General features: G+C 37.7%; 1 protein-coding gene across 1 annotated transcript; it reads left to right on the forward strand.

Annotated features, from left to right (window-relative positions):
- The first annotated feature begins 245 nt into the window (after nucleotides 1-245).
- LOC127933917 (potassium voltage-gated channel subfamily G member 4-like) lies at nucleotides 246-23827 on the forward strand. The gene is made up of 3 exons (XM_052531052.1): nucleotides 246-438; nucleotides 1999-2917; nucleotides 22532-23827. The coding sequence occupies exons 2-3, from the start codon at nucleotides 2168-2170 to the stop codon at nucleotides 23396-23398; spliced, it is 1617 nt and encodes a 538-aa protein (XP_052387012.1). The 5' UTR covers nucleotides 246-438; nucleotides 1999-2167; the 3' UTR covers nucleotides 23399-23827.
- Nucleotides 23828-26957: the final 3130 nt, after the last annotated feature.

Raw genomic sequence — 26957 nt, forward strand, 5'->3', positions numbered from 1 at the left:
CATTGCGAGTGTAATAATTCATCACGCAATGACTTGCACATATCAAACTCGTTTAAAACAGGAGAAGATTATAAAATAATCTGCTGTTTATAAGGTTTATTGTAGGAGTGCGAACGGTACGTGACCAGGGATGCATTCAGAACATCCCAACGATGGTTTAGACTTCGCTCTGAACTTAGAATGAATCTCTCAAGCGTGAGTGGGGCGCGCGACCGACCTGCGTTCACTCACACACACGAGCTCGGGTCTGAGTGCGGGACAGTGATGATGTGTCAGCGAAGAATATTAGCGTTCTGATCATTTTCCCGCTCCTGACTTCAGCATTCCACCAAGAACCGTTAAGTAAATACTAAAGTGAGTTCGTTAAACCGGTTATGGAGCATTGTGGAGAGAACATTTCTCTGCCGGGGAAAGTGAAGACCGGAGTCCTGTCGTGGGGTGAGTTGGGAGTTTCGACTTTGATGCTCTTGTAGATTTCATTTAATAAACTTATTTAATCATTAACGTATGTATCGTTGTATTTATTTCGTGTTTATCGACTTTTAGACTGTCAACTGAGCTTTTTGATTTCGCTTAGCTTGATTTGATGTCTGTTCTTTCTTGAATTTACTGCACACAGCCTAATAATTGTATTCAGAGAAATTTTTATTTTAATTTTCTAGTCTATATTGTATGTTATTTGAACATATACAATTCAGCAGTATATTTTCTATTGTTATATGGTCGGTGAATGAGTTTAAGTACGTAGGCTATGTGTGATGGTACGTGACAGTGATGGGATAGGGATAAGGAATGTAATTATTCATCTTGTCGATTCTGATTCTTCTTTAACGATTCCGATTCCTTAACGGTTCCATGAACGATTCTGTTGGTACTTTTGAGGAAGAAATAATAATAATCTGTATTAAACAATTGCGTTTTCTGCTGCCTTCTGGTCTGTGTTGACACATGACAGATGATCATTTCAGATTTCAACAGAACGTGTATAGAGCAAGTCAGAAATAAATTTAATTCAGTTATTGCAAAATGTGTTTCCATAGACTTTTGAAAGACTTATTTTTTTTTTTTTAGTGATGGCATAAATGATCCTTAAAAATGGCTTCTAAAATTGTTGAATAAAATGCTAAAATATAACTAATTGCTATTCAGTAAGTGTGTTAGATTAATTCAGATTTCTGATTCACTAAAATTATCAGACTTTTTCTTCAGAAATAATATATTATAACACGCTATACTTTAAACATTTTGGGATTTAAATGTTGCTTGCAAAACGATTAGTCAGAATAGAAGTTTTTGAATGGTTGCCAATGAAGAAAAATGCTTTTTGCCACCAGATGCCAGATATGAACACTGGAAATGTGTTTTTTTTTTTTTTTACGGAACTCCCTCTGAGTTAAAGTTAGCTATACAGTATAATGATCTTTTAAATTAGCTAAAGTTGGTAAATCACTCATTATTTTGCCATTGTTTAGACACATTTGCAATTATCATGCATTGTGTGCTTGGTTCACATCCTTCCTAATTTCCACCCTTCTGTATTTTAACACCTGCTTATGTGTGTTTATGAAGAATCTTGCTCCCGTCACTTTCTGTTCATCGGCCTGTACTGGAGAGAATGTTCCTGATAGAGCCACTGCCACTGGGCTGCTTAACACACTTCCTTCAATTAACTTTCCACACAGTAAAGCAAGCCTCGCTCCCGACAGGAATTGATAAATAGTTTATCACTCTAGCTCCCACCCTAGCATAATGGAACACCCTGACAACAGCAAATTATTCAATCTCTGTTAGAAGTTGTGGGATGTCTGGAGGTTTCTGCTAATACTCCCAGCCTCCAGAGACCGCCAAACAACAGTGTCCTTCTTTACTGAAATACGAAGAACATTTCATGCAATTTCCATGTCATTTTAGAAAGTTATAGGACTATTGGAAGCTTTGCTGTTTTATGTACACAACTTCTTGACTTCTTTGTATTTTTTTTATTTTTTTCGCCAACAGTGTGCAAAAGATGTGGGCTGTTTGGGTCTTCACTGAACTGAGCATGAAATCCTTTTGGATCTACCTTCGAATGAATACCTCAGTGCCCAAAACCCAGGTATCAGGCTAACGCTAAGACAACCTGAGCTTCACCCAACCCATTTTATTAACTTTCCTCTTCAGTGCCATCATGCCAATCATCAGCAATGCCAATCATGACTTCAGCAACCTCTCAGTCAGTGACGACAGCAGCTTGGACCACATCTTTACAGAGATCCCGGAAACTGAGACCATCAAGGGAGTTTATTATCAGCGGGCTCAGTTCCTTCGCCGACCAGAAGATCTATTTACTGTTGACCACAGCCTGCAGGCCCTCATCAATGTGGGGGGCAACCGTTACACCTTCCCTTGGAGTACGTTAGAGCAGTTCCCCTTGACGCGTTTAGGACGTCTCAGACCCTGCAGCAGTCCCGAGGAGATTGCTTGTGTTTGTGACGATTATGATGAGGCATGCCGTGAATTCTTCTTTGACCGTAGTCCCAGTGCATTCCGTGTAATCCTCAACTTCCTAGCAGCAGGAAAGCTCCGAATGTTACGGGAAATGTGTGCGCTTTCGCTGCATGAGGAGCTCAACTATTGGGGCATAGAGATGGCCTACATGGAACGCTGCTGTAAGCGCAAGATCTACACTCGGATTGAGGAAGTCGCTGAGCTCGAGCGACGGGAGGAGGAACGCCGTCAACGCAATATGCAGCTGTGCCCTCCTGCTGAGGAGACAGGTTACCGCAAGTTCATGAATGATTTGAGGGACATGGTGGAGAACCCTCAATCGGGTTTGCCAGGAAAGATGTTCGCCTGCATGTCTGTGTTGATGGTGGCAGTAACAGTAATCAGCCTGTGCATCAGCACCATGCCAGACCTCAGAGAGGAGGAGAACAGGGTGAGTGCGAACAAATTATCTGATCTAGCCTGATCAAGAGGATGTTTCACCCCAAAAATGAAAAGTCTGTCATCGTGTCTTTCCAAACCAGTATGAATTGTTCAAAATATCTTTGTTTGTGTTCCACCAGAGAAAGAAAGTCATACAGGTTTGGAATGACATGAGGGTGAGTTAGTGGATTTTCTCATTCTCATGTCCTTCCAAACCTATAAGACTTTGGTTAAGTTTTAAAACACAATCTTAGTTATTTTAAATGAAACCTGGGTGGTTTCTGTACCCCCATTGAAAGTCCAGGTAACCAAATCTTAGAAGATCATAAGATCAAATAAGCAAAACTTAGAAGATCATAAAGTCAAAAAAGCATCATAAAATTAATTTATATGAATCGAGTGGTTTAAATGTGCAATAGGAGATCTGGGAAAATGCTAACTTTAGCCTGATAGCACTGAAAGCATATTGCCACCCTCCCTGCAAATCTCTGTCCAAAACTAAGTTTTGTGAAGGTATACAATCACTTCATATGATGAACAGATTTAAATGAATGATGACAGAATTTAAATTTTTAGTTGAACTAATGTATTCTATATAATCTGAAACATTTCTGTGCTCTCAAACCCATAGATCCTTTCATACTGAGCCAACACACTGAAAATAAAATGATTTATATGGAATGCATGTCTTACATTTCTCTTTGGTACGTCTTATTCTCTTAATCTTAATCTTTGAGTTTATACAAGATTCAAGCAGAAAAATCCAAATGCATGTTCAGCTGTTAACGAAGACTCACTTCTCCTCAGGTAGAATGTGAGTTTGTGACTGGAGGTGTGTTTCCGGTCTTCAAGCAGACCTGTACCTGTGCATGCTGTAGCTAGTGAGAAATAATGAATGCACCTCAGCAGGGCTCCCCAATGTCAGTAAATACCCAGAGAGTAATGAACTGGACCAGCAATGCCTCCACAATGTCACCAAACACACACAGAGAATAATGAACCAGCTCCATAGCGACCTCTGGAATGTCAGCAGGCACACGGGGGGGTCCACTTGAAAAGACTAGACCTTTTTGCTGTTAAAAGACTATGCATTTTAATCGCCCTTAGGCAGACGCATCACAACATCCAAAGTGGAAGTGGTAGACTGCTGGTTTTAGCTTCATTTGCCTGAAGTTTCACTCCACATGTTTGCATCGAAAAAACGAATACTGTGCGTGTGTGATTGGATGTGCTTGTGTATACGTCAAGGTAAGATTCTGGCGGTGTCTAGGCAGTTACGCCAGCATGTAGCGTCCAACAGGCAGAGTCCCGCTGGAAGCAGCAGGACTGTCATATATAATTCACACTACCGGGCCGTTTGTCAATGTCAGCGGCATGGTAGAAAAGGAAAGGCCTGAGCATGGAGTCATTCATCTCTGTTCATAAATGTGTGTGTGTGCACAGATACATGGGTGTGCATGTGTACATTGAGTAATAACAAGATGACCTCCTCTATCTCTCGCAGCATTTTCAATTCTTTGTGTACTCGAATGTGTAGATGTACAGATTAATGTTTCACAGTTTTGTATGTTTACAAACAAAACTTTTCTGCATTTTTTAATTTTAACTTAGATCTCAATATCAGATACGGAAAGACAAGGCAGCAAATCTCTAGTAAACAGGAAACACAGAGAAAAAAAACACTTTGAGCAAACTTGCAATTAGCTGATAGAGAAAAGCAGTGAATAACCCACAGGCTCATCTGAATGCTTGACATTAGTGTGACAGGATAGAGGTCTTCTCGGGTCTTAAAATCTGTTCCTGACCGAATAACTTCTTACCCTAAACAGACATGTATAAATACATTTTTTAAAAGAAAAACCCCACCTGAGACAGACTCGATGGAATTAGACCCGAGTCCGACCTTACCCAATGGCATTTATTTTCAAACCTGACTGGACCCAAACGTAAACGGCATTGACATGTGTACAGCCTGCTGCCCCACAGTAGTAAAGAAAAATCCTGGGTTCCTGACTGCAATAAAGGCTAGCATAATTTATGCAACTACATTCAGGCATTTTAAGTGCCCCAGTAAATTTTTGCTTGATATTTCATTGTGATATGTATGAAGGTGCTTTAGTGCCACGAAAAAAAAAATAGTAATAATAAGAAGAAGATTACGAGAATAAAGTCATAATATTTTGAGAATAAAGTAACAATTACGAGAATAAAGTCATAGCAATTACGAGATTAAAGTTATATTTTGAGAGTATATAGACATTGAAATGTCCCAGATTGGGAGCACCGGGAGAAATTCCAGTGGCCTGGCACCTGATTTGAATATATGTGGGATTATTAGCAGAAATCATACCATGTTTCATATACTCGCAGGGAAAGTATGATTGGAAATAATATTTTACATCTTCTTTTAGAAGCCAAGGACAAACAAAGTAGCTTCTCTTTCACAATGAAACACAGCCTCCACAACATGGCGCCGGCACAACAGCGAGAATCAGTTACGCATTTGGGCGGCGTTATGCAAATATTCCCACATTGTGATGCAGACATGTGGGGGAATGTTAGAATGAGCCATTTGGGAGGGTGTTGTTGACTCTTAACTTTTATAAAGAATATCTCTTTAGATTTGAGACTTTAGTCTTTGAAACTTTACAGATATTCTTTATTGCATCATATGACCTCTTTAACTAAATACATGTGAAGAATGAAAGGTTAGGCACCACAGATGTTTTTTTTTTTTTTTTTTGCGGAGTAGGCAGTGTGGAAGATTTTTATTAATAATAAGATTTGTATTACTCAAGTATAATCAAGGACAATCTAGTCATATATATATATATATATATATATATATATATATATATATATTCCATTCTAATCATATAGCCTGTGCCTGTCTGCAAAAAAACATCCTGACCCACAGATAGGAAACGTCTGGAAAAACATACAAATGGGCCTTCTTCTTTACCATGACAAGTCTCAACTCTCTAGGGAGGAACTGAAATGTAAGCATAAGGAAAACTATAGTGAATAGAAAACGCCCTGTTAAAAACAAGAAAACTCTCTATATATGGAGATACAACCTAGCATTCGAGAGATCTTCTCGCAGAGAACATCTCGGCTTCGTTTCTCTCTGAAATAAAGTCTATCTTCTGGAAACAATCTATCTTCTCTGCCCTCTTTCCTTTTCTCTGCCTTTCCTCACCTTTACTCTTGTTTACCACTCTCTGCCCCTTTCTTCCCCCATGCTGTCTTATGCACTCTCTCCTTTTCTTCTCCCTGGAGCTGCAGGTGTAAATTTTGCTTTGTTTGAACTACAGCAGCAAGAACTCGAATTGAAGGTGTTTGTATGCCATGAGCATCCTCTCACTCACCAAGCGCTGGTGGCACACACACTTTTTCAAAGTGTCCTGTAAAAATGTAGCTGTATCACTGACAATATTAAGGATAAAACTACATATTTTCAATTTCTCTTTCTCTCTCTCTTATATATATTTATATAATGATATACTGTATATATATATATATATATTAGGGGTGTAACGGTTCACAAAATTCACGGTTCGGTTCGATACGATACACTGATGTCACGGTTCGGTTCGGTTCGGTTCGATACGTTTTAGATACAGCAAAATGTAAAAACATCTCAACTTTTCAGAATGCCGCAAGCGCACCGCGGGTCATGTGACAAGAACCAACCAATCAGCTTCATCCTTTCCCGTAACAACGTTGAGAGCTCAGCCAAGATGAAGGAACAACTGATCATAGTTGTATATGGATTGCAATTTTGAAATAAATTCAGTAGCAGAGCTACTGCAAGCGATTTTTAGAGCTGCAAATCCATTTATCCTTCGCTGAAATTTCCGCCTCATGGAGAGAGCACATCATTGTTGCTTAGCAAAGACAGACGCCTCATGAGCGCTTCTGCCCGAGCGCTTTGGAAAGGAGGAGAAAGACGCGCTTAGCGTTTTCCATGCGTTTTTAGGCACGATATGTGAACGGCCCCTAAGGCGCTCGCTCACTCAGCACGCGCTGAAGGCTCGTTGCAAAATGTCGAATGCATTTAACAGACCAGAAATATAAGATCCTAAAATAACCAACAGGTCTGGTGTTTGGGTTGGATTCCCTGTAAGCTATAGTGTCTAAATGCTGCAGGGATAGTTTGCTGCGTGCATGTTTCTCCTTTTTTTCGTCTTTTCCCAGATAGTACTGACGCATATATCCCAGATATTCCCGCTGTTTTTTTTTTGTTTTGTTTTTTTTTTGTAATCCCGCTGGTGTACCCTGTCATGTTGCAGATGCGACATACCGTTGTTTTTTTATCCACCACTCTCTTGCCATCACCATTATAGCTTAAAGGGAATCCAAAGTGCACCCAAACACCAGACCTGTTGGTTATTGGAGGATCTTCTCATTTCTAGTCTGTTAAACGCATTGGCTATTTTGCAACGAGCCTTCAGCGTGTACTGAGTGAGCGAGCGCCTGCTGAGTAGCCTAACATAAACATATAAGATGGTGTTTTTTTCTTCTTCGGGAGTGTCAGGGGCGTTGCCTGTTACGTTGTTTGGGTTATTGGGCTACCTTGTTGAACGCATATCATTATATTTCTTTCTCTCTCTTTTTTTTTTTTTTTTCAAATATAATTAATTACTCCAACGAACCGTTCGGTATACATAATGCGTACCGCGTACCGAACCGAAAGCGTCGTACCGAACGGTTCAATACGAATACGCGTATCGTTACACCCCTGGGTCATTATACGAAAACGTGCCATTTTGTGTCCCTCAGGAAAAAAAAGCTCTGTAAATCTTAATAAAACATAAAAGAAATAGAATATTTTATATTTTAGTTTCCATAATGTCTCATAATATAAGAATAAATTATTTTCTGTTTCTTTGGTTTTTAAAGGATTTTAATCACATTTTTGTACAAAGCATCTTGAAGAAATGTTGAAAATGGCCTGTCCCTCAGTAAGATTTTTCTACTTCTACTTGCTATCGAGGCCAAAAAAGTCAAACTATCATAAAAAAACATATACTTGTATAAAGCCTTAAGTGTCAGTTCATTAGTCATAAATGGATTTTATTCTTAACGTGTCAAATAAAATAAAAAAACACACAATTTAGTCGGGTCCCTAGGTTCTCGTCAACCCTGTTACTTTTTATAAAAACACCTCTTTAAAGATAATGGACTGTTCCAAAAGTTGCATCAGTTCCAGGAAGTGACATTATCTGACTTTCATGAAGTTGATGGTAGAAGACAAGTAAGTGTTCTCTTCTTTTTAATGAATTTTCTTTGAGGTTATGTAATGTCTGAAAGACAGGGACACGCTCATTGTGTCAGCCCTGTTACCAGAAAAGCATATGTTAAAAAGTTTTTTGTACATATTTAAAAATTTACATATATGATAATATTTAAGCCTCTCATTAAGGCACGTAATGTAGTGTCATTACCTATACCTCATGGCTAGTAATGGCCGGCAATAACCTTTTTCGTCAACCCTGTTACCGTCAACCCTGTAACCATTCCAGGGTAAGAGGGTTGACCCAAGTACGCTTTTGTGTGTCTTACCCATGTTGTAAGAAGGGTTAAATCAAGGGCAACTGGACTAGGTACGTCCATATTTGAAGCTATTGCCTCTCATCCAAGGGGTTTCTTCATTTCTAAATGACTGATGGGGAGTGCCAGGCATTTAACCTCTGTGGGGTTGTCACCCCTGAGCCAACCCTTCTTGGATAACTATGACCTGGATGACTGAGAATTTTAACAGACATACTTTTCTTACAAATAGTATACATAATATACGTTTTTACAGTTTTTATCCCTAAAAATCATGTTTTTTTATTTATTCTACTGATAGATAGGCTAAAATATGTTGAGGTTACTGATCTATACTGATACACACAAGTGCATTGGGTTTTATAAATGTGCTTTATAAATCAAAAGTCATTCTTTTTTTATTATGAGAAGTCAATAAATTAACAAGCTTTTCAGTTTGCATTTGGGATACTCTCCATACATGCACTCCATCCAAATAGTTTGAAAAAGTTTTCTTGTCAAAAAATAAATCAAGCTTGTGTGACTTGTATGATTATTTGATGGCATGTGAACTACTTACATTTACAGTATGCTACACAATCATAAATAATCAGGGCTGGGGTGTAACGAAATACATGTAACAGCGTTACATATGTAAAATACAAAATATGAGTAACTGTATTTCGTTAAAATTACATTTTAAATAAGGGGTAATCAGATTACAGTAACATCTGAAAACTATTTTAGATTACCAGTGATTACTTTTATTTTGATGTAATTTATTAATTTAATATTTAAGTTTGGGGATTTCAAACAATACCGCGACTGATTTTTTCCCGTTACAAGCACATAACGACACAAACATTCTCCTAGAAATCACACTATGCATTCAGTCAACAGATCCATACGAAGCATGCATAAAATAAAGGTTTATGAAGTCAAACAATAGCTTTATGTGGTTTACAGATTAACTTCTTTATTCATTCGAAATGTTCAGTATCATCTTTGGCTCGGTAATGCAAGTTCACGATCCAATTCGTGAACAGATGATTCTTATTCGTGAATCTTTTAAAATAATAATTTCCTTTATTTATTTATTTAATGAAACCAGTGTGGAAACCAATGCTTCAATAACGGGATAGATCTGGGTCAGGGTATATTCTGGCAAACCGTTTACCAATCAAGTTTCTCAATTGGCAAAGCAAACTGTGGTACACGCCACTACCAACACAGAATGGGTAAATCTGTGTTTTCTCAGCACAATATCATAGAAAGTATGAGGTTTGAGAAGTAGAAGGCGGGGCAACAGTTAAAACATTTTAAAGTTAAAGTTCATGCAAACAGATAAGTTTAGGTTTTTCATCATTTTTATGCTAAAATATCTCAATAGAGCCGTCTACATAATATGCTGATTAGTCATGTTGAATTAAAGGTTTATGAATGTCCAATTAAGACTCTATTACAACCATAATTGTAACTCAAACAAGCAGTATAATCAATACGGTAGCTGTTGTCAACCCTGTAACTGATGTGTCAACCCTGTTACTTGTATAATATTAGAATATAACTTAAAAAATGTAAATAAAAATGTAATCAATTAATTGTAAATGTTTAGTAAGAGAGGCTAATAACCCACTCAAAATTGAATTGAGGTGTTTAATTTTTGTTTCCATACATTTTTCTTAAAACAGAAGATGCTGAGAGAGTGTAATTTGGAAATGAACGTATTCATCCCCTTAAAAAAATAAAACTTTCAATATTCTCAATTCACAAACACTCTTAATGTAACAAGGGGGAGTATATCTTCCACAGTATATCAGATTTGTTCTATACATGTATTTAAAACCTTTTCAAAAAGTAATTAATATGTTGGTAACAGGGTTGACCAAAAACACACATTTAAATTAGTTAAATGAAAAAAATGAAAAAAATAAGATAGCACGGCACATTTTCCTGAGAGTTAAGGATCTACTTAATCCAAAAAGGGGCTTAAAGATTTTCAAAACAGAAATTTGAAAATCAAACATTAAAAGTGGGAAATGGCACGTTTTCGTATAATGACCCCCCTAATATATATATATATATATATATATATATATATATATATAGTTTGGCTTTTATTTATTACATTTTTTCAAAGAGGTAAAGACAGATAACATGAAAATGTTAGTTTTAAAACATTAATAATTAGGCTGATTTTGAGTTAACCTGATATGGAGATTTGTTTTTGAAAGTTGGACCTTTTGAGTCACTACTTAAAAAATGCAAAGCTTTTGGCATTTTTTAGCATTGTTAGCATTCAATAAAAAGTGCAAGATGTGATGCTACAGTTTCATTACTTTCTAACAACCAAGATATTGCACACTGTCAGTGTGCTATTTAAATCACTGGCAGTCTGGCTCTAATAAAATTAATGTAAAATGTATTAAAATTAAAAAAATCTGTTGAGCTTGTTTTAGTTGGAGGATTGACTATTTAGATTAGTAGTACATTTGAGCAAAAAAAAAAAAAGGACAATTATGCAAATATATATGCAAATTATACACTAAAGCATGTTTGAAATGGCCTGAATTGAAAAATGTAGAGGAGAATAAATCATTTAGTATGATGTCATGAACTCAGTCTTTTTAATTTGGCTAAAAGTCTCCAGTGCATCAAGCAAAAAGTGCATTTGTATTTGCTACAAAAAGACGACATAATCAGTTTGATTTGATGGAAACCTTCCTCGCTTGACCTGGCATATACTTACCTCTACAGCAATAAAAATCTTTTATACTGCAGATGTATTCACTAGATTACATGCATTAAGACATAATGAACAGCCTTGTTTCTGAGCCACAAAGGTGAGCACGTTATCTACAGTACATATTCTAAATGAAATACTGAGGAAAAAAATGAATAGGTAAATTAATCATCTGTCCTCCTGACTGCACTTAAGCACACAGAAGAAGAGAACATTTAAAGCCATTTTACAGCTCTGCATCACTTTCACGCCTGTGAGACTCATGAGACATATGAAGCTGGTCTCTGAACCTTTAGTCAGTGCACCAAAGCTGGTTTCATTTTCCTCTTGACCAATCATAGTTTCCACACACCATCAGTGACAGACTAGCTAACGCTATACATGCCCTGTTCGTGCTATGTTGGACAGCGTATAACAGAGGGTCAGATGGTGTCGGTACAGGTGCAGGGCATGAGTGGTTTTGGTGTTGTGTTGCTGTTTTGCATTTTGGCTCTATAATTTGCCAGAAGGGGAGTTCCTGGAGCAGGTGATGATGCAGGGTTAGCAATGATCTCAGCTAATGTTCTTTGGCCTGGGTTTTTACTATAAAACAGGAGAAGGTGAAAAATCCACTGTGCAATCCGCCACAGGTTTCCTCTTGAGCGGGAAGATGATGGTTTTGACCGGTCAGAACCATCATGATAAGCCCAGGTGACAAAGTGAGAAAAGGGAAAAGAAACTCTAGATGAAGACTGGGTGAACTTGCATGTTTCCATTAATGGCATGTTTTTTTATGCCATTTACATTAAGTAATATTGTCTAAAACAAAAAAGTTCCTCTAAATACTTGGCATTTGCAGGATCTGTTGTTTTTGTTGTTGTTGTTGCATCTTTTAGAATGTTCTCACTAATTTATTGGTCTGATTTACATGATACAGACCTCAACAATTTGCATTATTAACATTGGTTTACAAATGTGCACATTAGACAGTGATGAGATTTATTCCAGTGGTTCTCAATCTTTTTGACTCAAGGCCCCTACCAATACCCAACAAAATTTACAGGCCCCATGACATTTTCATTTGTGTTTCTTTTTACATTTTCAACCCAATAAAATATTTTAGAGCTTGAGATTAAAAAGAAAAAAAAAAATATTCTTTATAAAAATTCCCATGGTATTTAAAATTCTATTGATTTACATGACTTTTCCAGGTCTAAGAATAACACTTTTATTTTATTTTTTTTACTTATATATTATTTTATATTTAACCTTGTCCATGGCAATCCTTGTTCTTTAGTTAAAGAAAAAAGTTGAGGGGGTATTAAGTTATTTGTTTGTCCTTGATTTAAATAATTTTAAGTGATCTTTAGGCTCCCTGGAATCTTTCTGAGACCCCATAGTGGGCCCCGGGCCCCTTTCTGAGCACCAATAGTTTATTCTAAACCACATACGAATGACAGAAATTAGATGGAGTTTAGTGGGTCATTCTTAGAAACTATTTAAACTATCCTAACTATTTTAAAGTCATGACTTTGATTCAAACCATGAATTGATTTGACTGATGCTCTGACAAAGAAAGAACCTTTAGTAAGCTAGTACAAAAGTTCATAATTTGTAAATTTGAAAATACTGTGGGTTGGGAGGGTCATTCACTAATTCAATGGCTTTTTGTGAGTTGAGTTAAATTTTTTCCAATTTACGAGAATGCAGACTGCCTTTCTCCTGCAAATGGGCTGACTTTTTGTAGTAGTAGTAGTTCTACATTTGATCAAGCGTATATAGGAAGAAAGAGAGCTGGGTACCCTGTGGTGCTCCAATGTTGATACAGGAGATATTGGGAGATTATTGCTCTCACATGCAGGTTACAGAATAGGTTTTTATATAACACTCAACAGCAGGAGTTTTCAAGTCACAAAGTGTCAGTGTAGTTCAAAAGTGATATTGCACCAGAATCACCTTTGTTAAAGCTGGAGCTGAGGTCCCGAATGAATTGACTTGCTTTAACTCTTTAAATGAATAGCATGACTTGAAAGAAAATGTGGCCTGCTGTTTACGATTCTGAGCACTAACGTCTTTTCAGTTCCAAGGTTACAGGGTTCACAAAAAGTGTACGTATCACAGGTGTACGTATAAACAAGCACTCAGGTGGCTGACTGTATGCTGTAGTGCTTGTCTTTGTTGGTGATATGGTGAAGTGGTTACAAGCTCAGGGTAACGGTAAGGTTGATGGTTTTAGTCAGATTGGCAAGTCACTCAAACCCTGGTTGCTTCAAGACGGCCTGAATGCATCGTATACAAAAAGTTTGATAATACAAAAATGTAATGGGCTTCTTGCTTTCCATTTAATGCAATAGAAGAGAAGCTAGGAAACGATAGTGAGAAGATGCATGGGATAGATTGTGTGGTGCTATAAGGCCATTAATGTATGTGGGCACGTCTGATCATTTTTCTTCTTGTGCTGCATACTCATTTTTGAGTCAGCAGATGTAGAGATAGTAAATGGTGTTAATCGTGCCATCCATCAGAAGATTCTTTCCACAAGTAGCTTCATCCCAGAGTTAAAGATGCATTTGTAATGCTTGCCCGCTTGTTGTCTTCACCTACTGTATAATTTTCTGGGATTCAATTGCAAGATGTACACAACTTGTGCAGGCTACACATTGTGGGTTCTTTTATGTCATTTTAGCTCACTCTTTTACTACTTGCTTGTGCATAGACATATAATACAAACACTTTTTTGTTTTTACAAAGCCACAGTTTCAATCACAGTTTCAAACTTTTTCACATTGTTTTAAAGTCACGTGGCAATATAAACTTTGTGAAGCTTTTTCATATTTGTGAACTTTGAAAAAGAAAATATATGGCACTCGAATGTGTGTAATTAAAAATAATACTTATAAAATATGCATAATAACTGAATTATAATAATATATAAATATTTTAATGTTTTAGTAATTTACTCTGAACTTTGACAACAATTACTGTGTCTATCGAACATAAAACTGATGCCTCAACTTCAATAAGTTAAGCGGGAACTGTTTGCAAACTACAGAGTTTAAGTCATTTCACAGATGCTTAATTAGAATGAATGAATCTCTCCAGGACATCAGTGTTGTAAGTGTGTATTTTGCTGTATGCTTCAGGTATTTGTCCTGTTTAAAGATGAATCACCCTTGAAGTCTTAGTGCTGTAGAGAAGCATAGCATTATGCGCACATCTCTAAGCTTTACTCAAAGGCCTGAATCTTATGCAAGTCCATGAATGCAGACACTTATTGCTGTATATGCTCAGTTTTGAGTTGTTTTATGAAAATGTGTTAACAGAGTTGCAGTATAGCAGCATTAGCATGTAACATTAAACATTTATTTAGTGTCAGTTTTGTCTTCCAGCCTCATAGTATACATCAAAAAATCCACCGATTTTTAATTTTCCAGGAAGCAGTTTTTCTTTCGGTTATATACACCAGGGATATCATGCAACTCAATGAAACGAGAATACAAACAAAGATAAGTTGAATAAGATTGGTAACCAAACCATTTTGGTGCCCATTGACTGCCATTTTAATGACAAAAACACTGGAATTCCTCAAAATATCATCTGTTGTGTTCCACAGAATATAGAAAGGTCAGAGGTTGAGAAAATTTTGGCAAAACTAGAATTTTTGGGTGAAATAAGAATTGTATATTTCCAACAAGCACCCACTGCATTCATACTTTCTCTTTACAGACTAGCAGGATGAATAAATCTACCCGTTGACCTCTTGGTTATTTTTCCACTGTGATGTTTATGGGCTGGCTGTTAGGTATCCATGTCTGTTCAATGTCTCCTGGGTCCTAACTAAAAGCTAGAGATGCTGCTCTGAAAGGGAATGAGAGGATGTTACAGTGCCGTTTACACTTAGGCCAGAAACATACTTGAATGCATGGCCAACAGCGGAAGTAGACTGTCCCATTGTATATACACTTTCCATGCATTGTTATGTTACTGTGACAAGTAGATAGCTACAACTGGTAAATAGCAAGAAAGATGCCAATTTAGTGTGAAAGTATTTTCTCTACTACAGTCATGCAAGCTTAATTAATTGACTATCTTCACTTACTGACTACACCTCTGATTTCTAGAGTCTATAGTCTGATGTAGAGATGCTCTGGCAGAAGGAGACCACAAAACTGCAGGTGCAGGACTACAGTAGTAAACCTTGCATGACAGGATTTGCAGTCACCTGCCATAAAGGACAGATCAAATGGGCAGAGTGCAGCGTTGGTCTTCGGGGATGGGGGAAGGAGGATGCTGAAGACACTGAACAGAATGAGAGCAATTCAGTTAGATGAAAGATGTGGGTGGGTGACCAGTTTCTCCAAAGATCGTGTTATAGTCATAGTTGCAATGGTATTCGTTTTTGTGTCAGAGATATGTGGGTGAGTCAATATCTGAACTCTTTCGGCAGACAACCCTTTGCAGCCTTTCTCTACAAACAGCTGATCACAGTCAAGTTCAGATGGGCACCGTGACAGATATTACGAAAGGTACTCAAAATCCTCCCAATGTACAGCCTAAAATCGCAGACTCTAATCATAAAAATGTAATTTACTGTGTAATGCATAATGTCAAGGAATTTGGCAATTGTATATTTGTACATTAGAATGTACTTCTCAAAGAAATAATAATAATAATATTTAGACAGTTTATTAAAACAAAGTTTTTAATTAATATAAGAGTAAACCTCTGTTGTGGAGCAGTTTGTTTGCTGAAAAATAAAATTGCATTCATTACATTTTAAAAGATTAATTCAATTGTGCGTTAATAAAAAATAATCATTTATTTGATGAATCATTAATTTAATTACCAACATTTTTGATAATAAATTTGTTTTAAATCTGAAAGCACAGAATCCGGAAAACAAACAACAAAACTAATTAAAACAATACTTCGGGTTTCTGGGCTAGGATGGATGGAGATAGATAAAGAGGGAGCAATGTATTGCTGTTTGACAAATTATTATTCAGGAGGAAAAATTGAGTGGAGTGCATTTTGGAGGATTACACAGATTAAAGCATCAGGCTTAAACTGGGTTTGCATGCGTTGTTAGAAAGACTTGATGAGATAAAGAAAGAGACTTTAAAAAATAAGAAGGTAAGGTGACAACCTGGAGAGTAAAGTCATTTCAGATGCAGATCAAGCTTTGTGTTTTTATTATAGATTATGCAGACAAACATTTAACTTTGAAATAACAATAAGATCAGCAACATGTATTAAGAAGTAAGGTTTAGTTTTTGCCTTTATATTTGACTATATTAACAGTTTCTCCCAAATACCAGTGTGAGTAAATGGAGAGCAAATGAGCCAACTTAGTGAAGTCTGCAATCAAATGTCAGAGATTTCAATATGACCGATACAATTATTATTATTATTATTATACATTTTATTTATAGGCACCTTCATGGCACTCAAGGACAACTTACAAAGTCCATAAAACCAGTACAACAAACACATTAAAATCACATAAAAGCCTGGATTCTAAGATGAGATTTAAAAACCAGAAGACTTGAACTATTGCAAACTTCTACAGGAAGTGAGTTCCATAATTGGGGAGCCAAATAACCAAAAGCTTGTAAACCCATGGAAGTTGTCAGAGCTTGTAGAAGAACAAGCGTAAATGCAGAAGATAGAATGCAGGAAGTAGAGGTCTACACGGGTCTACAGATCAGCTGGAATGTCGGGGGATGGAAACACCATTCCCCGGGAAAAGTTAGCTGCCATGAGAGCGCATCGGATGCACGAATGAGCTACCCCAAAATGTGGACAGCGAGCAGCGACTTGACCCCAGTGAAGGAGATGGCAGGCGAGTTGAGATGTGTGACGTGTTCGTAGATCGCCCTGTCGGTTGATGAAGGAAACAGCCGCAGTGTTGTCCGTGCGAACCAACACGTGCTTGTCTAGCAACAGCAGCCAAAAACACTGTAAAACTAGATGCACTGCCAGCAACTCCAAAGCAGTCGAAGTCCTGTAGGACCCTGAAGCTGCCTGCCCTTTGCACGTTGCGCCCCAGCCCAGGCATCTGTCATGGCAAAAACATGCTGGGACACTTGTTCTAAGGGCACCCCAGCCCATAAAAAAAGCCAGGTCCGACCAGGGGCTGAATAGGCAGCGACACATCGGTGTGATTGTGACACAATGTGTCCCGCAGCGCCATGCCCATCTCAGGACTTGGAAGTGTAACCAGTGTCAAAGTGGTCTCATATGAAGCAATTAGAGCGTGATGCTATATGCCCCAGGAGCCTCTGAAAATATTTCAGTGGTACCTCTGTCCTGCCTCTGAAGGAACTCTGAAGTTCAGCACCGACTGGGCACGCATGCTGGTGAGATGCACTGTCATACTGAGTCTAACTAAATACCGAGATTAGATATTCTCTGCACAGGGGAGAGCTTGCTCTTCTCCCGGATGACCTGAAGCCCCAACTGACTGAGGTGCCGAAGCACCAGATCCCTGTGATTGCACAACTCAACTTGGGACTGGGCCATGATGAGCCAGTTTACGAGATCGCTGCAAACCAATCCTGGGATTGAACGCATTTGATAACACGTTTCTGCGTCAACATCTAGAATGGGAGCTTGTGCAGGACCCGATTCAAGACTTATACAATTATAATCTTGTCTGCTGAAAAAAAGTTTGTATATATGTATGTATATGTATGTATGTATGTGTGTATATATATATATATATATATATATATATATATATATATATATATAGAACCCCTCCCAAAACACAATTGAAAATTGAAAGGATTTCAGGATTATAATGGGAAATGTATTGGATAGAACAATAGTAATTCCTATTGAAATAATGCCAAAAACAAAAATGAATTTTGTAATGGTTTCATGGAAACTGTAAGAATTTTATTTCTTTTTTTTTTAGCATGGTAATGCTACTCATACTGTGCTGCACATTATTGACAATATTGATTTGAAGCTTGACTTTGCAAATGTAAAATCGCAAATCAAATTGCAATCGCAATATTTGTCAAAAAAATCGCAATTAGATATTTTCCCCATATCGCACAGCCCTAACTTGAGCTGTCAGGTTTCTGTCATTTCTCTACTAAGGACATGTTCTATTGCAATTTTAGGACAAACATTATTTGTTAAAAAGCTGCTTTTTCATATATAAAAAATAACTTTTGATTACATTTCTGTGCATTTATTTCATGAAAGCTACTGTTACACCTGCTTTAACTGAAAAACTTAAAGCACTGTTTATTTAATTTATATCCTTCTTATTATTTAATTGTCCTGTTTTTGTTATTTGTATCTTTGTTCTTATTTAAAATGTGTGTGTTTGTTTGTGTGTTTGTGTGTGTGTGTGTGTGTGTGTGTGTGTGTTTGTATTTTCAAGGGAGTAAAATGGAGGTTGGCTGCCAGAAAGACCTAGACACGAGTATATCTGATCATCTGTCATGTTCCTGTCTGTCTCCGCTCTTTGACTGTATTAGTACACAGCAGAAGTGTGAGGGTTTCTGGGTTACTGCGATGTAGCACACGAGAGTTCTTTCAATGTCCCACTCAATCCATCTCTGTCTCTGCATCTCTTTCAATCCCTGGAAGTGACCTCAAGGTCATTTTGACATATGCCTTCATCAGCACACACAACCTGGTACATACCCAACATGACAGATTGAGCACGCTGTTACAGATTTTTTGCTTACTTTATACTTTATGTCTTTGAAACAATGTTCAATGCGAATATTGAATAGATAGCAGCCAGGGGAGGAAAGAGTACACCGATTTAAATAAAAGCAATATGTTGACCTCAACAATTTCCTGCCTGCAGTCTTTTTCTAGCAGCTAAGAATGATGTGGCATTATTGACTCTGTGTCAGGGAATGTTCGACAACACAAATGTTGGCAAGAGAAAGTGGAAAACAGTGAGACAGATAATGAGTAATATAGACTTAGATGACTGAAGTTAGGTATGGAAAGAGAAACGGGTATGTGCTCATGTCTGATGTGTTAGAGCAGACTTAATCTCATTACATCATATCACACTAAACAGCTTCTTTCCCTGCACAATATTAAATATCAATTTACCTCTCTTTCATTGTTTTTATGTTTTTTGGGCATCACCCATCACTCTTGCCTGTAGAAAGAATTCTGAGAGAGTCCTCAGCCTAATTTTTTATCACTTTTGTGACTAAGTCAGAATTTGTTTCTTGAGCCAGAGACAGGACATCAGTCTTGGAAAGTCTGCAAGCTTTGTGATATCTGCTGTCCTCCTAGTCTCACTTCCACCTCTCTGTCTCTCTCTCTCTCTTCTGTGCATGAGTGTGTGTGTATATGTGCTTGCTTAAAGGGATAGTTCACCCCAAAATTAAAATTTTATGTTAATCTGCTTACCCCCAGGGCATCCAAGATTTGTTTCTTGAGTAGAACACAAACAAAGGTTTTTTACTCGGATTGGCATCCAAGATGTAAGTGACTTTGTTTCTTGAGTAGAACACAATCAAAGGTTTTTAACTCGAACTGTTGCAATATGTCAGTCATATAATGGAACTGAATTGGGATCACGGCTTTGAGAGTCAAAAAAATATACAAAAACAAAACCAAATTAAACCCTGTGGCTCGTGAATATACACTGATGTGTAAAGACACAAAACGATTGGTCTGTGCAAGAAACTGAACAGTATTTATGTCGTTATTTACTTAGTTCACCATCTTCTTCTTCCTGCTTTACGGTGGATCACAGGAACACAGAATATTTAACTCTCTGTCCAGCCCCTTGTCTCTTTCTGGCATCCCCATTCCCAGGTCCCCATATCTCATTCACTAATCAGCTCAAAGATTGGATTATCCCGAAAGCATTTCGTATTCAATACATCCATTTATGCATTCTCAGACCCTCCCTTTTAGATTCAAACAACCAGCCTTTCCACCTAACATTCAATCAAAGTCTCATACCGGAAAGGTGGTTGTCAGTTCATATAACCTGTTTAGTGCTAACAAAGGCTGTAAAGTGCTGGCAAAACTGTTGTGGTAGTTCATTTTGGTTGTTTCATGTCTTCATTTTTCTCTGAGACTGCGGCATTTGATTTGAGCCAACTGTAAAGTCCCGATATTCAAAGCTGAAGTTTGGTCACAAAATCATGCTCTTTGAATTCTTAAGTCTACTAATTAAATATTGTGAAAAGTGTAATAATTATCACAATACTTTCCCATGAATATTTAACATTGCATCATTCTGTTGCTTAGATTGTAATGCTAAAAGCACCGGAAGCATCACATTTTGGTTTTATTTTGATTATTTGTGCAATCCTACCACTATGTATGCTGATCTCAGAAGCCCTGGTATAAGTCTTAATGGTAATCTGTTTGTCAGCTCTGTAAGTGACTTCTAGATGTATACAGACTGTATAGATTTAGGAGCTGTGGTTGATTGGTTTTGGGCACAAAGGAGGGGGGGTGTCATTGACATTTCTAGTGGCAACGCAGAGATAAGGTCACCCTAAGTGCATTAGTACTGAGAAATTGACAATCAGTCTGACAAGTTGCAAATTGTTATCCTTCTTTAACATGCATAATGTCTGCAGCTGCTGCAGTCACAACCACTTCACCCCACCACTGGGAAATGAAGAGTAAAAGTCAGAGAAATTAGATGGAAAAAAAGGTGGTAGTGTAGAAGAAGGGAATGAGAATGACTGAGAACTGGGGAGAGTGGCAGAATGGATGTTTGTGCTGGATGGAGAGGGAGAAATTATGTGCTGGGCATTTAAAATTGCTGAATTTACACAAATGAATCACCTCAGAACTGCTGCAGTTTGATAATATGTCCTCTCTAACTGTGAGTTTATTGCTGTAGTGGAAGCCTGAAAATTTACAGAGTCTTTTCAGACTCGACAAGCAAAAACATGAATGTGTTTTGAAAGGTTTTTGAAAGATGTAAGAGTTGTAGAGTACGTTTCTTTTGGCAAGGCAGGGTGTTTGTGGAGCAGGGAAGGCCGTTTTTTTTTTTTTTTTACTGCATTGCTTTGAAGTAGTTCACAGTTTGCACTTGCAACTAGAGATTGACAGAATGTTTTTGTTGTTGTCTTACTATCAATGCCAATACCAATGATCTTTATGTTTAAGGGTCCAATGACCAAAATGAAGACACAATAAATAAATAATAAATCATTTGAGTACAATAATATAAAACAAATGCATTAGAAATATTTGTTATTCTATTTTTATTTATCATTATTATTAGTAGTAATAGTAACATTTATTCCAGTATAATAAATATGTTATACATATATTTCCTCCTTTTTGGTTGTTTAATATTAATTTGAAATATTTCGGCATGTATTTTTTTTGAGGTAAGCACATTAAAAAGAAAACATGTGTGACAGTGAAACAATGCATAATTGGTTATTCCTTACATTTGTTTTCTGAGGCTAGGTTTCACATCATAGATCTTACTGCACCTTCCTTCATCTTTTTTCTTTGACTGTTCACATTTGTGTTTTTGAATTACACCTGCATCATTGTGAACAGCCAGTAATTACCTGTTAGTGAGCATGTACAGAAACAATAACATCACACGTTATACCAGCATATGCTTATAACAACATCAAAACCATTACATCTTCAAGGGCCTTCAAGTATCTGCATATTGAACAGCTAATTTGCTAACATGGCATGACTGTGGTACATTCCCTCGAGTTTTGCTTGAACTAATGCATCTCACCAAATATTAATTAAATCTCAGCATCTTTCCACTGATTCTGCTTGCTCCTCCCTCCGTTTTTAAGATTTTATCAAGGCACTTATTGGCACTGAATGATAATGACATAATAAAATGATGTGGTGATACTGTATGCACATGTTAAAAGAATGGGTGATTTCAGATCTGGCTGCATCAGATGTGTAGTTTCAAGGATCACATCTAGAGGCATGTCACATGAATGGAAAATCAAATTTAGGTCACTTCCAATGTGTTAACGGAATGGGGGGGGGGGTTAATTCAGACATTTCAAGATCAAAGTGGTCTGGTTTGTCTTTTCCGTTTGCACTCCTTCCCTGACCACCTAAAAACGGCTAATTAACTGATACAGCTTGACTTATCGGTTAGTGTGACTTGAATACTAAAAGTAAACACTGGGTTTTCTGGAAAATGTAGTGGCAGTCTGCCCTCTCCTTATCTTTATTTTCCTTTCCTATTTTTTTGTATTGTTTACCAACCTTTTAATCTCTGGCGTATTTTAAACCTCCCTTTTTTTCTACTCAAACTTCTAATATACTGAGCCTAAATGCATTGATTTTAAATTTAGATACAAAGCATTTTAACTGAATTGAATCGAGAATTAAATTAGTTTCTCACTCACTCTCCCTCCACAGGGTGTGTGTTCCCAGAAATGCTACCACATGTTCATCGTCGAGACTGTTTGTGTGGGCTGGTTCTCACTGGAGTTTCTGCTACGGTTCGTGCAGGCGCACAGCAAGCTGGAGTTTCTCCGTGGACCCTTGAACATCATCGACGTCATGGCTATCCTGCCCTACTATGTGTCTCTGATAGTGGATGAGAACCCCACCAGTGAACATGAGCGACCCTCTGGAGGTAAGGGCTACCTGGACAAGCTCGGGCTAGTACTGCGGATCCTACGTGCCCTTCGGATCCTGTACGTCATGCGGCTGGCCCGCCACTCTCTGGGCTTGCAGACTCTGGGGATGACGGTGCGGCGGAGTACGCGCGAATTTGGCCTGCTGATGCTCTTTCTCTGCGTAGCCGTGACACTCTTTTCACCTCTTGTGCACCTGGCGGAGAGCGAGCTGACCGGAGCACAGGATTTCAGCAGCATCCCCGCTTCTTACTGGTGGGCGATCATCTCCATGACTACAGTGGGTTATGGGGACATGGTACCCAGGAGCATACCCGGTCAGGTAGTGGCTCTCAGTAGCATCCTGAGTGGGATCCTAATCATGGCCTTCCCAGCCACTTCCATTTTCCACATGTTTTCCCGCTCCTACCAGGAGCTGAAACAGGAGCACGACAGGCTCTTTAAAGAGGAGTGTGCGGCGGCCGCAGCTGCGACCACAGGACCTGAGGATGAGGAAGACAGAGGATGGGTGGCTTATCCTCCTCCTAGACTAGTTCTTACTCCAGACACAGAGACGCCAGGCTCATTTGAAGACCTTTATCTTCTTGGGAATGGTGGAGAGACTTCTGGGAATAACAAGCACCCGTTACCAGCTGGAGCTTTTTAAGTGATGCACACGCATCATATGCTTCTCTAGATCAAACCTGTTCTTCCATGCCCTCATGCTGAACCCTCCTGTAGTGGACAGGGTGAATTTTCATAGACGCCTCTGTCTAAAAAGATTAAAGGCCCTTGAAGCTATTTTGTCTTCCATCAGCCACAAGCTGATCATGTCTCATTAAAGCACTAATTCCTTCACACTGTAGACAGATTTAGCACTCCATGAAAATCCATACTATAGAAATAAAAAATAAAGCTAGTTTAACTTTAAAGCCATATTCCATATCCGTTAGACAAACAAATCCAAAGATGTGTTTATTGGTTGATTATTAAGGTTCAAGAATTGCTCTTCCAGAAAACTTGAATATATAATTTCCTGCGCCAGTTTAGGACAGACATGCTCTTGTACAGGTCCAAATAAAAACAGTAATCTCAATGTCTTGTCCTGTCCTGTTTTTTAGGGTTCATAGAAGGATTTTCTAATCCTCTTTTTTGAAACGCTCAATTATTAGACACAGTTACCCTTCATTTTACTAAACAGCACATGTGCCCATACCATCTGCCAGCTCTGACATGCAGCAGTTACAGAGTGATGAATCTATGATTGTTTTAGTGTTTACTGCTAGAGTTAAGATTCTTTCATGGTGTGACCTCAACAAAGTCAACCTAGTTTTGTTCATCTTCCTCTCTTTTTGCTGAAATCCTTCTAGGAATGTATGCTACTCCCAGGTGAAGAACAAATTTGAACCTCTAATCCAATTATTCAGTCATGTTGCATCATAAACGGCCTTGCTGTCGTTCTGAAAGTCCCAGAAGTCTGAGTCATGGTTAGGGAAAAGGTACAGAGAAAACCAAGGCTTTGATGGACCAATCAAATTACATGTGTAGCTTTTCGCAGGATTAACCAGCTGGTTAAATTATTAAATGGACATCAGATTGTTCTTGATGTAAAGGTTAAACCTGTTTATCACTTTTTCATTCATGATAGACACAAACAGAGACATATTAATGTCTCAAATGGTCTAGGTGTGTCTCAGTCCACTAATTAACTAGATAATCAACATTTTTTTGTATATTATACTAGAAATGTCATCATGAAATGTCATCATTTCAAAAAAGGAGGATAAGAATATTTCATAATGGTACAGCTACAATGAAGCCAACAAATGATACCATGTAATTCTCTACTGTGATGTTGTTGATAAATGCACAACATTTAATGCACAACTGAAACTGTATTGCAGGTCATTGAGTCATTGGTGTCCCAATGTTTAGTGCTTAAATTCATGTTCACGTAACACTGATCCTAAACTGTTATGTAATACAACCGGAAAGAGAAAACCATATTCTTAACCATTTTGATAAAACATATTCTATTGCAGTAACAGTTCATATGAACTTAATAACCATCTGCACCATTAACAGCATTAAATGGGGGGAAGCTCCGTGATATATGCCATCAGCTCAGCTATAAAGATGCTTTTAACCACAGTGCTTCCTCTTGTTGAGGAAGGCTTAAATTATGTATCATATGCCATTATTTATCAAGACAGGTCATATCTATATGGCACGTGTCTTCTTCTGGCATCAGTGAAAGCATCAAAGAGGGTGTAAGAGGCAATCTGCCAGATATGCTTGATGGTAACTTCAATGGGTAAGTTGTTGTTTTTTTTTTTTAGTTTTCCTAGTGTAGTAAGTAAACCTAAGATACTGTATAGTTCTTAAGTATTCAAGTCAAATCAATTTACAGTGCAGTCTAAGCAATAGGTCAATGATTGTGTGCGTGTGTGTGTGTGCGTGTGTGTGCGTGTGTGTGTGTGTGTGAGAGAGAGAGAGAGAGAGAGAGAGAGAGTTTTAACATTTCAGAGTGTATAGGTGTGGTTGATTGTTATGGTTGTGTCATGTGTTTCTGACAGGTATAAAGTAGTCCACAGATGGATGGATGGCCATTTCTGTCTCTCTCATTTTATGATGACTTCTGATGGTCTTCATTCATCATCTAGGATGCGGAAGGCAAACATTCTGTTAATTCACTCATGCATGCATTAATTAGTTAAATAATTAATTTTTTTTTTCTTAAAAGATAAAGGAAAACAGATGATTGAGTTCTCCACGTTCAGTTTATTTTTTTATATGACAGTCATAATTACGCATTGTCAGTCAGTCTGTTTGACTTGTTTGTAAATGGAGTTGATATTGTGAATTTTGGCTGACATTATAGTGATTTTGATATACAGCATAAACTGAAATACCCAGAATGCACTGCCTAATCTCATTTTAAGCACTGCTTTTTTTCAAATACACAGGCGGTATAGCATAGATCAAAGAAAGAGTGCCTTGTGATGGAACTTAACAACCTCATGACCACAAACAGTCCTAACCAGGCATGATGAGATTAAGTTAAATCTGTCTCAAAGTGGTCAAAAATCCTGCTGTATATCAAGTATCAAATGTGTTTTGCTTGACTTGTCACATACTGCAGCTTTTTTCCTTTCCCCCTGGACAGACAAAAAGCTTGATGCTATAAATGTATTGCATTGCTCCTAGCTATGATACAGTGTCATTCTTTTTTCCTCTATCTGTCATGATTGTAAGAGCCTCAATGGGGCAGTAAGCTACCCATTAATCTTAGATGACAGCTTGACCATAGACGTACTGCAGTGAGGCGATGAAATCCTGGAAATGATCTCGCTTAGAAAGTTAAAGCATTCCTCTTCTCTGTATAACATGAATGTCATCATTGCAGTAGTTCTAGTGTAGACTGAGGTTTGTTGAACATTAGAAACCTCTGTGTCTTTGACAGACAGCTGCGATTGGAGCCATTCCTCATAGTTTTTTTTTAAGGCAAAGTTTAAAAAATGAATCAAAGGCTCTAGGAGGAGATGTTTTCAGGGTTTTCAGAGTGATTATCCAAGTATTATTTATCACACAAAGCTGAGCGAAAGAGAAGAAGGGACAATTAGAGCACTCATTCCTATACAGATTCAGTCAGATTCATTTAAAGGATGCCATGTGATGTGCTATCAGCTAATAAACTCGCTGGATTTCATGATGTAATCATAAAATCCATCAATAAACATCCCTATGCATGAGTCTCATTCTCTCATCAAAGAGAGACTACTACTGTAAATGTGTTTTGTTGGAACATTGTTCATCATCCGGAGAACCTAGAACAAGGTGGAGTAAAACAATAAATATTAAATGAAGGTTCAATTTCCATAGAATATAAATTCTGCTCATCCATCAGTTTATAAAAGCAAATTTTATGATTACAGTGATTTACTTACTATGGAAGTCAATGGGCCTTCTACTCTTCACTGTACACACAAAAAAAGCCTATAGCTGCAATGTACTCCATGCAATGTACTATTTATATATTTACTATGTATAAAGAGGCTGATGATGCTTTTTAAATGTTCTTTTTTATTCAGGCTTCTCAGGCTGTTAAGCAGGTGTTTGTGCATGATGGCTCTTATTCCTGCCATCAGATGTGCCACTTATGTAGCGGTTGTTCTACTGAGATCTGCTTGATGTTCTGCTCAGGTATAAAGTGTCTTTTTGTGTCC

Source organism: Carassius gibelio, chromosome A18 (assembly GCF_023724105.1).
Source record: "Carassius gibelio isolate Cgi1373 ecotype wild population from Czech Republic chromosome A18, carGib1.2-hapl.c, whole genome shotgun sequence".
NCBI classification, from domain to species: Eukaryota; Metazoa; Chordata; class Actinopteri; order Cypriniformes; family Cyprinidae; genus Carassius; species Carassius gibelio.

Bases quoted from the DNA above. Each gene is read 5' to 3' on its own strand.
- LOC127933917 (XM_052531052.1), top strand. From the start codon at position 2,168: ATGCCAATCATCAGCAATGCCAATCATGACTTCAGCAACCTCTCAGTC. The intron at 2,918-22,531 runs GTGAGTGCGAAC...CTCCCTCCACAG, and splicing joins TCAGAGAGGAGGAGAACAGG to GGTGTGTGTTCCCAGAAATG.